The sequence below is a fragment of the Tupaia chinensis genome, unplaced genomic scaffold, assembly GCF_000334495.1.
Source record: "Tupaia chinensis unplaced genomic scaffold, TupChi_1.0 Scaffold147123_1, whole genome shotgun sequence".
Lineage (NCBI taxonomy): Eukaryota > Metazoa > Chordata > Mammalia > Scandentia > Tupaiidae > Tupaia > Tupaia belangeri.
In genome coordinates, this window is record NW_006206975.1 from 2,030,374 (window position 1) to 2,046,437 (window position 16,064).

Consider the following 16,064-nt stretch of genomic DNA (forward strand, 5'->3'; position numbering starts at 1 on the left):
GGGAGTGACAACCGTGCAGGGACACGCAAATGCTGAGTGTGAAAAATGTAAAAATAACATGTCTCGGGAAACCATGAAAACCAACACCAACTGCAAGCTTTTTTCTTCGTCAGTTTAGAAGGGAGGTTGAGCAAAATTTAAACTAGGCCACGGCAAATGTGTACTTGGTGTTGTCTTTGTGAAACCAGCTGGGACATGCTGTGAAGGGTCCAAGCAGAGAGCTGGGAATGGAGGGTGTGGGTTGTGGATGGAGAGCGGTTTGAACTCCAACTCCACAGTCACCTCGCAAGTGCGCGGATCTCAACATGTGACACAGTCACAGAATCTCACTAGTCTAAATATTCTGTATTAACATGATTTTTCTTTAAAGAATTATTTTGTTCATCTTTATTTATTTATTTCGATTTGACCAGAGAAGGACAGAGAGCAAGAGGGAAAGTGAGAAAGCAAACTGCCAGGTCCAGGACTTGAACCGCAGTCAGTCCTGTAGGAGTCCAGTGCCCTTACCCACCATGCCACCTGCCGGCCCCATGTATTAGCATGATTTTGACTAAACGATCTCAAAGTCCGTGTTAAAATCACTGTCTCAAGAAAGAGTCCCACCAGACAGCTTACTTATGAAAGACAGAAATATATCTTTATTATCCTATCCCTAAATTCCCATCTCTAATGCACAGGAGGAAATAGGGGACCTCAGCTGAATGAGGTTGTGGGAAGGGGAGTGGACGCCAGCATCTGAGCAGTCTGCGACAGCCAGAGCCGGAGCAGTGTCTCTCAACACATCTTTCCTAAGAGCATAGAACAGCCACCATGCACACCCACCTCACCCTTCGGCTGAATGACACACAGAGAGGTTCTCCCAAGAAAAGGTAAAACAGGGCTTTCTAGAATTGTGGGGAGACAAAATAAAACATGATCCTCATACTGGCCATTTTATTTCCCATGCAAAGGGAAGGAGATAAAAGAAAGAGCACACAATCTGTGCCCTGTGGACGCTCACTGATCATGACGTATCTACTCACAGCTTAACTGACTGGGCGCTATCAGCTTAACCCACATTCCCGTCAACAGAACTCCTGGCTCTAAGCACTGGTGGCACGGTGATTAAGGGTGCTGGATTCCCACGTAGCCAACCACAGTTCAAGTCTCAGACCTGGTGGCTTGCTTTCTCACTTTCCTTCTCTCTCACTCTGTCCCTCTCTGATCAAATAAAAATAAAGAAAATGAAAAAAGAAAGAAAATAAAGAGTTCTGGAGACATGGTGGGCAATGGTTAAGACCAAGACTGCACAGGGCTTCAGGTGTAAATGATGTGAGTAACAATAGGCTGCGATCTCCAAAAGCAGGATGGGCCGTGTGCCTTGTAAACCTGCACCTGACCTACAGAGCCCATGGCTAGTTGCAAAAGCTGTGCATGATGTGAAACTCATAAACGGTAAGCTAAAGTAGTAAGTGTTTACTCACATGCAAAACCTATAGGCTGTTGTATCTACCTGTGATAATGAGGGGCCACGAAGATCTCTGCCCTCACAGAGCCTGCACTCTAACCGAGGAAACAGACAATGAACAACAGAAGTATGAGTACACCACATAGTTCGTTGGGTGATGAATGGTTTGCAAAAGCAGAGGGGCAAGTTGCAGCCTGAAACAGGGTGAACAGAGCCAGTCTCCATGAGAAGAAAAGATCTGAACAAATGGGTCAGCCACGAGGATATTTGGGGAAGAGCCATCTAAGCAGAAGGGACAAAGCACAGCCCTGAGGTGGGAGACAGGTCAGACAGGGTGTCAGAGGGCATGCTGGTTCGCCCAAGTCTTAAGTTCATCTTTTATACCTGCTTTGAAGTACAAAACAGGGACTCAGGTCATGCTTACAGAAAGAAATTAAGTCCAGAAAAACCAATAAACAAATCCATTCACTCTATAGGCCAGGGCTTCCCAAAAAAAAAAAAAAAAAAAAAGAAAAGAAAAAAGAAACAAACAAACAAACAAAATCTATATGCAAAATGTACTAGTAGAAAGTGTATTTTCCTGAGGAGCTGTAGATCAGATTTTTCTAACGGATTTTGACTCCCCGGCCTCCACCAAAAGTTAAACTTCACAGATTTCCACAACTACACAAGGAGAATAAAAGTAGCTTCTACTATAGAAGAAGGAACTTCTCAGAGAGTCAGCTTTGGGCCTCAGCTAAATGACCAATGTTTCTTATAAAACTGAGAAGGTGGTCAGGCTCTGCGGGACACAGCAAGTGTGAGCAGCAGGCAGGCAGGTCCTAGCGCCCCCTACTGATCCTGCTGCTCACTAACAGGGTGCACCAATGGTCCACAAGAGAAAGGCATGTGGCTGTTTGACCTCAGAGGTACCTTTAAGAAGAAGTGAAGACAACTAAACACAAAAACAGGCTGAATCAGTTGGAGGAGTCAAAGGGAAAAAAGGGCTAAAAAATTCAATTATAGTAAGAAGAGAGAACTATCCTCTTTTGCCTTCATACCATTTGTCACAGCAAAAGCTTTTCAAATAAATATGCAAAGGAAACCAGTCTCAGGTTCCAACACAAAATATGTCCTTACGACTTCTTTCCATATCAATTTAACAGGCAATGTATAGGACCTATTGAATTCTCACTTGATAGGAATGATAGTTAAATGAGAATGCAAGACTAATATTTCTAGAAAATCTAATGTTTAGTATTATACTTCCCACAGACGCCCCCCCAACACACTGCCTTTTCAACCTTTCAGTTATTCCTAATTTCTCATTTATATTCAGGTTCTCTCTTTCTAATACATTTATGCACATTATCATGGGTCTATTTCTTGAATTCTGCTAAAAATTTTCATATTTCTCTATCTTCTGATGTATTAAAATGAAAAATAGAAAAGCTGTTAAAAATCCCAATTGTCACCACATTACATGAGAAAGAAAGCATTATAAAATAACTTAGGGCCTAAAAAAAGAGAAAAATCATTTTCCCTCTCAGAAAAAGACTTGCTTTTCTGTATACTATATTCAAATACACTTACACCTGATTGCAGTTATCAAATGCAATTTTGTAGAGGAAACTATTTTTACAAAATCTTTTTGTCACTAATCTTGACAAGTTACCCTGTTCTGCCTTTTAGACAATCGTCTCTAATTCACCCAAGATCTTTTAATGCATCTATAACCCTTTGTATTCTGGGAAAAGTGAAATCATTTATTTCTTTTGAATTGTCTTAAGGAAGTGTTTCCAATTTAAAGAAATAAAAAGCAAAATTACAAACATCTAATTTGATGAAGAAATACCATTATGCACACATTGTCGATCTGCTATGTGAAACTGTACAAGAAAAGGCAACAGTGGACACCATTACACATACACACGCAGAGTCAGGGATTTTTAATATCCTTGCAAAGAAAGGTGAACTTTCACTTTTCAACCATACAGTAAAAGATACAATTTGAAATTACGAAGGATGGTAAACATTTATAAAATAAGGCTTCTTTTAGGCCAGGTGGGGATAAAAAGAGACTGACCAGATACCTGAGTAACCTTTGAGACTTTTACATAATTTTCCCAGTCCTATTACTGCCCAATGCTGAAAGGCAGCCCCTTCACCCTTGCACTCTACCTCTTTATTCTCATGATCTCAGTCGTTTGTGTTGGAATGAGCCAACACTCAAGACATAATGTGTACAATGGGAGTATCGGACTCTCTTCCAGAAATAGTCTGTAAGGCCATAGGTGAGTCTACGTGCTAGATCAGCATTGCAAGTAAGACCACTGGTTTTAAATGCACCTTTAAATGTCCCTTAGTCTCTGAGGAGGAAAAAAAGGGGACACTCAAGAAAAACAAAAAGCTTGAGACTTACTTAGAAGGAAACCAGTATCTGAGAAAGCTGAGCATAAGTCTTGCCTCTGTGTGAAACTGAATAAAGACCTTAAGCGAATAGCTGTCCATGAAGCTCAAGTGTGGACTGGCTCCAATAAACAGTAAGTGGTTTTTGAATGAATGAAGGTGGTTTCTATTTAAGAGAGTATTTGGTGACTTCCTCCCCCTCATGAAGGCCAAGCAGACTATAAGCATTAATACTACAAATGGTGCTGCCCACGAGAGAGAAATCCGTTTACTTTGATATTAACTATAGGATCGGGTTTCAGCTTCAGCTCTTCCTGGAGAGGAAACCAAGAGGTAGATACCAGGTTATAAAAACAATGGTTTCTTCTCTGCTGCATTCTGTGGTCTTTTATTACTGCCTACATTTTCCATACAGATCGTATTAACGTTAGATATACTTATATATTAGACTTACCCCTTATTTTCTCACAATGACGATTTAGATATATAATACAGATTACAGGAATGAAAAATAGCACTAGACTTTTAATCCAATGGCAACTGTAATAATACTGTTCAAAGACACGAAATAGGTTCTCATATACTACCTCCCTATTTTTTAATAATTCCCTGCCTCAAATTTCTATCTGTGTAATGATTGGCCAAGCTTTTACATACTATATACCAGTCAGGTAACGTTGCCAAAATGACCTCTGCCCAGACATAACAGCCCAACCCAAACCTATGACGTGTCCTTTTAGAAAGCAACAAAAAAGGTGTCATTAAGCAATCGCTCATCAATACTGACCTTGTTGTTCACTGTCTGTTTCAGTTTTAGAAGAACCTGGTGCAACAGGAAGGGGTCGAGGTGGCCGGGGCTTTGGTGTCGGGGGTGAGATTTTTTTCCTTCCAATATATTCTACATAAGTTCCCGGAAAGTCTCCCCTCTCCCCCGTGGTTTCATTATAGCCATTTAACCAGCCGATTTCTTCAGGTCTGGCTTCTTGTCCATCACTGAATCCATGTGCTACTAAAGATCCTTTATTCACAGTCAAAATGTCACCCAAGTGCAAGTCGATATCTTCCTCTCGTTCCTTCTTATAGTCGTACAGCGCTCGGTACTGGTAGCCCTCGGCACTCATGTTTGAGAACCTGTTGCATGCAACAGATGAGTCTGGTTGTATACTGCAGTCTAATTTTATGTATTTATGGAAAGTGAATTTGGAGCCTGTGTTAAAATGCCTGATATGTGTCCAGCAGAGGACAAAGGACCACTCTCCAAAGGTTTAAGAGGAGAGGTGACTGGCCATCCGGCTGTCCATCTGTCCTCCATCAATGGCAAGACGAAGACAGGGCTGTACTTCCTCCGTGTGCCACAGTCCTCCCACTGGCTTCCTTTTCAACAACTTGTCAACACTCTGACTCCAGGCCGACTCTCACAGCGAGGCCCGATCCTCTCTGACGCTCTCGTCACACTGTCCATCTGCCGTCTGATTGTACTGTGGCACTCCACGCACGAGCTTCACCTAGCAAAAGAAAAACAAGACTTATGAATGAACATCACACTTTGCCATCTGTGTGAATTTGAATTTCTACTTCCACTCAGCAAGTACTTAATCAGGCCGGCAGACACACACAGGCCAGTGTGCTGTTGCCTGACACAGTATACACGGCGAAGATTAGTAAGACGGCCCTGCCTTCTAAGAACACTGGGCGGGCGTGGGGGCGGGAGGAGGAGTGTTGGCATGTGGCAACGTCTCAGAGATAAGCCTAGTAAACAAGGAACCACAACACTAGGTAAATGCCATCAGACAGACAGCAACACGAGGGTTCAAATGAAGGAGAGACCACATCTAACTGCAAGGGTCTGAAGACAGCACGGAATGTGTGGCATGATCCTGGTACAAAGTGACGAAGCAAATGTCCTGTTCTGGGAAGAGCTAGAACAGGCAGTCCAATTCAACTGAAGCCAAGGAGTCAGTGGGATGTAGGTTAGAACGACTGGCAGGGGACGTGTGATATGTGCCAGTGTCAAGTCAGGAGTAATGCAGTTCACAATGGGGAGCCCTGACAGGGCTTGGAGAAAGGGGAGCAAGACTGCAGCCGCACTTGAGGAATCTCAGGCTAACCACAGTACGTGGGAGGGACTGGCACAGGACAGATGTGAGGAGGGAAAGCTAAGAAAGGTACACTGCAGCCCTCCGGCAAGCAGCCACGAGGGCACGAACCAAGGAGGCAGGAAGAGGGGTGGAAAGGGGGGGACTGAAGGAAGAGGCTTGACGGGGAGGAAACACGTTGGATGTGACAGAGCTTACATGTGAGACTAGAAAGAGGAGCAAAGGATTCCCGATCCTGTACACATGAGAAGAATGTTGTACCAGTATCAGGCAAAGGGAAGCTGGGAGACCTGACAGACTCACGGGGATGCTGATACCCACGTGCATGTGAGCTAGTGGCTATCAAAAACCTGGTCTGTGATTGAGAAGAGGGACATACTAGAATTTGGTGTTCAGCTGCAAATAAGACAAGGCTCAGGAGACTGGAGGAGCACACAGGGTAAAAAAATGAAGAGGTTAAAAAATTTTTAAAATGACCCAAGGACCAAATGTTGAGGTTCAGTGTCAGCTGAGGAGGGGAATTCAAGGTCCCAAAAGTAAGCAGTAAGTAGTAAAATGTGACCCCTAAAATGAAACCCTGGGGCCAGCAGATGGTGTAGCAGTTACTTTACAGGACTCCCACAAAGCAGACTGTGACTCCGGTCCCAGACCCAATCGCTTGAAAATCATGCTGGGTGAGTCTACAGGACTAGAATAAAGTAGACGGGATTGTGGCCTGGCCATCCCCCCTGGGGGTGATTTCTCACTTTCCTCTCATTATCTCTCTCTCTCTGGTGAGGGCACGTGACCTAAGGCAAAAACCTCTTAAAAAAAAAAAAAAAAAAAAAAAAAAAAAAAAGGACAGTGAGCAAGGTCAGATCACAGGGGCTCTGCTCATCTTGGAATCACCTCTGAATTCTGAGAAAGTGGATTCCAGCCTGGTAGTAAGAACAGCAACTCGATTTTTTTTTTTTTCTTTTTTATTTTTGGAGAGATTTTCACTGTAGGGCGCGTGCGCTCACCAGACAGACAGAGACAGACATAGAGACAGAAAGCAAGAAATCACCCCCCAGGGGGGATGGTCACGCCACAATCCCCTCTCCTCCATTCTCCTCTCAGGATCTTGGGCACGCATGCACACGCGCCCGGCGTGAGTTTTAAGCCACCAGGTCCGAGACACGAACCACGGTCGACTACGTGGGAGTCCAGAGACATAGCCATTACGCTAACTGCTGGTTCCCAACAGCAACTCGATTTTAAGGAGTTAAGAAATCAAGAGAAAGCAGAGATCATTGCTGCAAGTTAGAAGGAGAGCTGAGTGGAGGGGAAAAGGTTTGCTTTTTTATTGGTTTTAAACAGACTGTCAGTTAGAGAGGAAATCAGCGGACGGGTGCTAGAACAGACACTGCGGGCACACAGACACTGTATACTGCCCTTCTCAATGTTATCTTTGTTATAAAGAGCAAAAGCAACCTAAAGGCTTCAGTTAAGCTGGCTGCACAATAAAGCAATAAAAACAGCCCCATAATTTCACTGTGCTTTATCAAAAGAGCTTTTATAAGTTTTGCAGAGTGGAACACTTTTCAAGTTTAATATTATAGGCACTTTTCAGTGTAGGTATCTTAAGAAACAAAACAGAATCATAAATTGTTATGTTGGCATTCGAGAGTGTAAAGTATTCAACTTTACATGGTTAAAGCCTCTTAGCTGTAATACAATAACACTCTTAGGGGAGTTACATATTAAAAGAAGCAAAAACAAACACTGAAAGTCTTTGCGGAGCGAGAATATTAATTTGGGATAGTACTCTACTTTGCATTACAGTCATGAGAGGCAAAAAGAAAATTAAAGCAAGCTGCAGAACACATGAAAAAAATAAGTCATTATCTGCTTGAAGAAAACCTCTTCTTTTGAAAAATGCAGAATCAAATTAAATATTCACTGCATAAATTCACACAAAAATGTAGAACTAGCACATCTCATTTTTAGTACTAATGTACTCTGTACAAAAAAGACAAAACTCTAAAGAACATGAACATTTACATATCCCTAAATGCTTAGAAACCAGGCAATATGCCTAAGAATAATTTAATTCCTTCAAATCTGCCTTGAAACTGTTAGCTTTTCCTGGCAATGTAAATCTTTCTTTTTTGGGGGGGTGACCCTCAACCAGTAGGGTAGATCTTCATGCCAGTCACTGCCTGACTCTTCCTCTGTATCTTTTTATCTATTTTAGAAGATTTTTGCTGTAGGGCATGTACACTTGCTGGAGAGACAGAGAAACAGAAAGCAAGAAATCAACCCACTCCTACCCCAGGGGATGTCCATGCCACAATCCCTTTTCCTCCATTCTCCTCTTGGGATTTTGGGCATGCACACACACGTGCCCAGCCCGAGTTTCAAGCTCGCAGGGCCGGACTTGAACCATGGTGGGCCATGTGGGAGTCTAGCAATGTAACCATTACACCATCTGCTGGTCCCCCTTCCTCTATTTCAACCACTCAGTGGGCCAGTCTGGTCAGATTCTTTACAGAACCAGAAATAAAACGATCTCTCCCTTCTTCCCTGACTCTTTCTCTAACTCTGTATCTCTCACATTCCCAGTAATCATCAAGCAAGTCCCTGTGCACAACATACCTATGTAGCTATGCATGTCCCTCCCCATCGCCAGGGGACACTGTGGTAAGAAGAGGCTCCACACCTTGCAAAGTTTTAAAGCTCTGGAAACTGTGCTTGAGTCTGCCGAAGCTAACTGTGCAAGTGGAAAAAAGATGCTTGAGGAATCTGATGACTCTAAAAAATTGCACTTCCCCGGAAGTGCCCAGGTCCTAAACATTCTCTAACACGTGCCCTGGACATGCTTTCTCCCTTGCCACTTGTGAGGAAAACCTTCCTTTCTGTGTAAGAATCATTTCATCTGATAAAACAAACCCCAGATGTTCTATGACTGTAGAACTGCATGTAGAACACATCACTCGTGTCTTCTGAGACTCCACAATCAAGGCCAGGAAGCTTGACGCAGACAGGACAGGTTAAACAAGCCAAGGTCAGCCACTACTTGGGGGCAATTCAAGTGTTTTGAGGGAACTGCTGTAAAAGAGGGAGAGCAGACAAGTAGTTGGGGTGGATCACGTGGTGGCAAGGTCCAGAGAGCCTTACTGAGGCAGAGGAGGATGACACTGCCACCCTCCTGTGCACTGTACAGTGTCGTGACGGCAATGCCCATCTTAATGCCATCATTATAGCATTATCATCTAACGATTAGTGGGAGCTATGTGCGTACTACCCTCTTCAACCATAATCTTCTTCGTCATCACCATCTAATACATATTGGGAGCTACACATGTATCAACCCGTTCAAACCTCGAGATAATTAAAGGGGTACTAAATATACTTGCCCTCTACATATGAAGAAATGAAAAGGCAGAGAGTTTAATATTATAGCCATGATGAGACTGAGCAACTGAGAGGTGGAATCAGAAATCAGATCTAGGCAGGCTGGTGCTGATGCCCTGTACACACTGTAGGTGCTCTCAGACATGTTGTGATCCATACTTATAACGCCACCAGAACCTGCTGCCAGAGCTCAGTCTTTCGATGGCCGAGGGCAGCCCAGATATGTCAGTGGTGTCAACAATGCAGACTCCTTGCCTGCACAAGCTGACCTCTGATAATTCTGAATGTCTGCCTTTTACTCTTTGACACAGCTGCCTTACTGACAGTATAAGGTGGCTCTTTCACACACCTGCACAAAAAGAAGCTATTGTATCTTGGCAAGAGTTACATCAAGTCCTAAACACAGTCTCTCTGTCACGCAAATTTTCTTCCAAAGCAACTTCATTAACATGCATCTTTGCCAAAGAAGTCCATAAACTTGTAAATAAAAGAATACTGGGCACACCACTTCTGGAAGGCTGCCCACTTTTGGAATTCTGCCCATTTCTGCTCTAGGAGCTTAGCTTCTGCCACCTGTATCCATCTTGGCATCTGCCCCTGTCACTGTCCTAGTCCCCTCACTGCACAATTTCTAACAACTCAGCTCCCCCGTAGAGGGATCCGCCAAACATCACTACACAGTCACGAGGGCTGTCACATCTAGAGGACTGGCACGCTCCCTACTCTTGTCCTCAAATTCTCCCCAGAACTGCAGAACCCCCAGCAACCTCAGACTTTTGGCAGTACCTCAGTAACCTGAGACCAATTTAGAGCCCAGACTATCCAATCGTAAGGATTAATCTTTCCCAGATTCACAAGATTAGGCCTCCATTCTCTCTGGCCACCTGCACCTGCACAATGAACTATCTCTACCCAAATCTGACATAATTATTCACAGTAAAGGTTTTTATATGTGAATAATGTTCATCATCCATGATTTAGTATCTTCAAATAACCAAGGCAGTTTTATGAAATAGACCCCAAGACAGTGCATGCACAATGTTATTGTAAGCAAAGGTATGATGGAACCCTATTGAAAAACAACAAATTAACTTACTCTTAAATAATATCATGTGCAACAGTTTGAAATTCCTTAAAGGGAATTATTTTGTTCGAGTCTTTCAAGCCCCTAAACGACTGCCTGCAATTCCATTAATCAATAGTATATAATGTCTCTGCTAAGATACTGAGCATTTCTCATTCTGTTTCTTAAAACTGTTTCTGATGCTTGATAAATAGAAACCTATGGCTGTTTAATGTACAACTACTCAAAAGTAGATTTTCATTCTAAATCTCTAACTTGCAGGCATTTTGGCAAAAACCCAAACAAAACTCTGGACAGCCCTGACTACTGACTTATTCCACTCCCCTTTGACAAAGGATAAGGATTTGGAAAACTTGATGGGAAGGCAGGAATAAAAGATATTTTGAAATCACATCAAGTAAATAAAAAATATACCCTAGTCATGTGACCCTATCTTGTGATGAAAGTAGCATTTGGCACTGGGTGGCAGCACAAAATGGGTCTTCGGTCAAGGCAGGAAGGCTACAGAGGGGTTCGTAGGCCCAAAGCCCACACCTCCCTGTATATCCCATCTTTCTGATCTCGATGAGGGCCCAGAGTCTAGGGCAAGCTCTCCGGCTACATTCATCATCTTTGGGGGGAAAAATAGTATTTAAAAAAAAAATCTTTCTATCTTTCAAATGTAAGTGTCCTGAATAAATAAAAATCAAACTGAGCAAAGTTTATCCTAGTAAACCTCAGGAACTGCCTTCAATTTAAAATGATGGGCTCAGGGTGAATTCCATGCTATGTGAAGTTTATCTAACTTACAATAAAATGAGAGGCCAGATGGTGGCGCAATAGTAATGCAACCAGAGCCACACGGGAAGGGTCTGGGTATACCCTGGGGCCACTAGGTATACACTGTAGGTGCTCTCAGATGTGCTGTGATCCATATTGGCTGAGGACATCACAGGGTGAAGATCTTGGTTAGGGTTTCCAACTCTCTTTCTCTGTGTCTCTCCCTTTTTTGGGAGAAATAAATAAACATTTTAAAAAATGAGAATGATGGACCCAGATTAACCCTACTGTCATAGACATCAAATATCTCAGTTCACTTTCAAGCCACCCAACTATCTAGAACATGTTGCCTGCTGCCATACTCAGGTATGCATTGTGGGTAAGCAGGTATGCATGCTACAATTTCTGCCTACAAGCCTTTGAGGTGTTGTGTGTATGTGTGTGAGTGTGCATGTGGGTGGGGTGCACACAACATAAGCCCGAATGAAACAAGGAGACAGGGCTCTTCAGGAAGCAGTCAAAGTGATAGGACAGCACCTACCCCTGCAGGAGTAGAGAACAGGGTGACCTCAGCTGGGCAGATGGCAGCCCTTAGGTGCTCAGCCCTTAGGATGCTGGGAGAAAAGGCAATGCAGTCTCTAGGACCTGAGGGCCAGATCCTATCATCCAAAAGGCCATGAGGCTGGTTACTCCATTCTCCACAACATTGTGGTAGAGAAGACCTGAGGAGAAAGTCAGGGAGTGAGAACACTGAAGAGGATGACCTAAAGTCCCTCTTACTTCTTGTGGAAAATAATAATAATAAGCATGCTATTCTGTAAAATTCTTAGCAAGAAGGTTAGTACAAGTACTGAGCCTCAGACTGAGCCTCAGACTCCAGCAGCTGCCTCTTCAGTGCCTGGATATACCTAACTTTGAGCAGGGTACGCAAACCTGTCCATGGCACAGTTTTAATCATCTATGAGACAGTCATAAGCAAACGTACACCACACAGGTTTATTAAGAGGAGTAACAGAAGACACACTGGTAAAGCATTTGCTCCATGCTTGATAATAAGTGTTTAATTAATGTCAACATAATACTTCCTATGTGCCAGGCACAGTTTATAAAATTTTACAGATATTGACTTATTTAATCCTGACAACCACTTGAAGTACAGGTATCTCTATTATACAGATGAGAAAGCAAGCAGAGAAATGTTAAATAATTTGCCTAAACATAGACAGCTAGTACACTGCAGTATGGTATTTTTCCTGTCAGTATTATTAGTGTTAAAAGCCACTTAATGCCATTTGTACAATTTAGGTTTAAAACAGGAACAGGGGCTAGATGGTGACGCAGCAGAAAAACCCAAACTTGTGAGGCTGAGCCACATGGGAAAGTTCTGGATTCCCATCTCCCTGAATATGCCAGGCATGAATGGGCCTGTGATCAGAGGCAGGTTGAGGCTGAGGGTGACCTGCTGGGGCTGGAGGTAGATCATAGTGTCAAGAACTTGTTGAGGGTGATCGCTCGCTCTCACTCTCTTTCTTTCTGTCTCTCTCACTCAGAGAAGAAATAAACTTAAAAACTCTTATTATAAAAAAAAAAAGAAAGAAAGAAAGAAAAGGAAAGAAAGAAAACAGAAACAGACACTGACCAGGAGTTTTCTTTTGCATTCCCTCTAACGGCTGCCAATAGTTCTAAATGAATCCTGAAGCTGGCTAAAACGCTCTACTGTCTTTAATTCTGAGTGAAGAGACAAGTGGATGAAGACTGCATTTGGCCGTTGTCTAGCCAGTTCTCTCCCTACCTGTGGTAAGGGATGGCTCTGCAGAGATCAGGGCAAAGGAAACCTGGAAGGTGTGTGTGCATGTGCACGCACGCATGCATGCACATGCATGTGTACAATATGAGACAGCAGGCAGGAGTGAAGAGGACAATAATCCTCTCTAGCAGGGTTTGATAGCTGCTGGTGGATTACCCTCAGAGAAAAGACGACAGCACCAATGCAACCCTCCAGGGACTGAGCAGCAGCGTCCTCAAGGTATAGCTCCAGTTCCTGTGCTGAGCCCCAGGTCTGGACCTGGAGCATCCAGGGAGGAAGGAAGAGGCAAGTTGCAGCAGCCCAGGCACACAGTTTTATTAACTCACTGCGTCCACAGGTGGAGTCTCCTCACACTTTAGCCAGGCGCCCATGACATCAGTATTCTCTGGGGTGATCATTAACTTGAAAACTATTTTGACTACAGGTGCCAGTGGGTATGTATTTGATTTACTTCAGGGAAAACAATGCCACAGAATAAAATCTCCAATAATATTTTTATAGTAGACTCTTTTCTCCCCCAAGTAAAAACTGTACTACACTCATTCTACCTTTTCAAAAAATAATAATAGCACATAACATAAGCCTACCAGACAAATTTATGAGTAATGACATAGCCTATTTTTCAGCTCATTTGGCTTAATGTACATGAAATGGACTTTAATTGCCACTCATTTAGGCAAGTAATTCCAATAAGAGTATTGGCAGAATCTAGTGAATAATCACATTAGGGTGTAGGTGGAAAAGGCATAGAAAAAATGCAATAAATAATATGAATATTTTCAAAAGTAATCACAACCTAGGTTTTTGATAACAAGTTGTGATGTAATTTACACTAAGCTTCCTAGAGTAAAAACTAAATTGATAATCCTTTTTGAGGATAAGTAACTTTCTAGTCTTCCAAGACTTCGCTAAGATACTTTACTCTCATGCCTTACCCCCAAAGGCTTCTGCCCTGGAAGGTGCAGATCTGTGTGGGGTGCCTGTCTCAAACCTATAACACACTGATACTTAAGCACTTCCTATTTCTTCTGCTTTGTGTACATCTCCAATGTGAGAAGCAAAAGTAAAAACCCAAATACAAATATCATCTCAGCTTGCTATATTCTAATTGACAATAAAATCAATTTTTCTTCACTCTGCTCATTCGGCATCTCTTTCGTCAATAAAACACATTTTGCAAATCGCAAAATGCAAATACAATAAAAGCTGAAAGATAACTGTTCCTGTTTTAACGACATGTGGACAATCTTTCAGAGTGGATGCTTTTTTATAACACTCCCTTAAACTACTAAGAGAAAAAAGGGAAGTTTCAATTAACATACCAACTTAAAAATTACAAGGCATTCATGGAAAAAATGTAATTAAAGGAATGGCCAACGCTTTTAACAGTACAAACTTTGGGTGAGCTCAGTGGTTTGCATTTAAGATTCAAAACTCTTCAAAAGTCAGCGAAGGTGCAATGAACATTTCCAGAAGATAAACGCAAACTATCATCATCACTGTTAATAACCAACATATGTATTCCTCTAATGTTTATACACTCCAGTCTCCCAAACTAACTTTGTACTGTGGGGATTTCCTGAGCTTAATTCATTTAAACTCAAGAAATAAAGAAAAATATATGTAATTAATGGAAAGTGACGTGCTTTTTACATTGACTATACAGAATCAAGATGTGATAAGACATAAAGATATCATCATTTTCAAAAAGCAGATAAAGTAGCAGATAGCAGTGTGTACCTTGGGGAGCTCTGTTATGTAACTAAGAACAGGTCCCAAATCAAGATGAAAGTTAAAAGTGAAGGCACAGAACTGAAAGCCAGATTCTGGTATATAAGACTTTCTCCCAATCATAAAAATGTATACATTTCTATAGAAAAATGAGTGTGACTCTGGTACCTACCTGTAACTGGCATATAAAAGTTCAAGCAGCCGACAGGGATAGTATCCAGCACTACTGCAAAGCAGAGAGCCTCCCCATTGGCCCTTCCAATTTAAACCCTGACGCTGAAACAATCTACCTTCCAAATATCAGAGATTAAAAAATAAATCGCCACTAGGGATAATTTCTTTGTAACACACTTCTTCCTAAGTTTAAGCAACTTCTATACTTAAAACTATCATCTGCTTGCTTTGAAATAGTTTAACAGTGTTATCTGTCAAAAAGTTATGGCTAGTAAGGTACTCCCCCCTCTTTTTCAATGAAAGAAGCAGTCTGTGGCCTTCTCCCGTGCAAAAGTAACCAAATTCCTAATGATCTACATTTTGATCTACTCCTCTGATAGCCTGCATTCGAAATGAACTGTCTTAACTCCAACCTTTCCTATCTAATATCTAATCATTTTTCAGGTTGCCAGAACGTAATAAACACAAGCTAATGAAATGATAAAATATAATTCCACATAAAGCTCTAGTCAATAAGCTTTCTGAATATCCCGCCTAACAACTAAAATTGGAACCTCATCACATTGAAATGACAATCTTCTGCTGCATTCAAAACCCGGAACTGCTTTATCCATTCGTACTTCTCATTGACTGGACTGACAAAGAGGAAAAGAACAGGAGGAAAAAAAAAAAAAAACTAAAGTCATGAGGCCCTCACCGCACCCCCAAAGAGTAAACTCACACTCGGACAGCGCTGCAGCTCCGCCGGGGATTAATGGTGGGAGTGAGACCTTTCAGACATTCAGAGAGCCCCGAGAAGGAGCAGCGTTTCCCCAGATCGAGTTCACACACATTCTGCATTCAACACGTAACATCCATTCGGCTTACACCCTTATATTTCATGCTCGAATTCTGGTTACCAACGTACATTTCGGTCCCGGGGGCCTGGCCAGAGCTTTTCTGTTCTTTGTCTTGTGATCTGCAGGTCAGTTAACTACCCTTGGGAAGTGAATGTTAGAGCTGTGGTTTCCAGACAATCTCCCCACGATCTTTTAGCTCCGGCATGCACGCTCCCTCCCTCTCCCCAGCCGGCTCCATATTGCTGGGCAGGTCCCTCCAGTCTCGCCAAGCCTTATTAAAAGCTGGATTTCCGGGCGGTTTCTAGACCCCACTAAATATGCCTCCAACAACCTGCCCAAGCTTGGCCCGCACGAGACGCCGAGG

At 42.6% G+C, this 16,064-nt stretch overlaps 1 protein-coding gene across 1 annotated transcript in view; it reads right to left on the minus strand.

Moving 5' to 3' along the window:
• PIK3R1 (phosphoinositide-3-kinase regulatory subunit 1) overlaps window positions 1-15,792 on the minus strand; it is a 92,781-nt gene extending 76,989 nt beyond the window's left edge. Inside the window, 2 exon segments of the mRNA XM_006169527.3 lie at window positions 4,623-5,340; window positions 15,769-15,792. Coding sequence (XP_006169589.1) covers window positions 4,623-4,956 — 334 coding nt within the window. The 5' untranslated portion in view covers window positions 4,957-5,340; window positions 15,769-15,792.
• Between the last annotated feature and the right edge of the window lie 272 nt (window positions 15,793-16,064).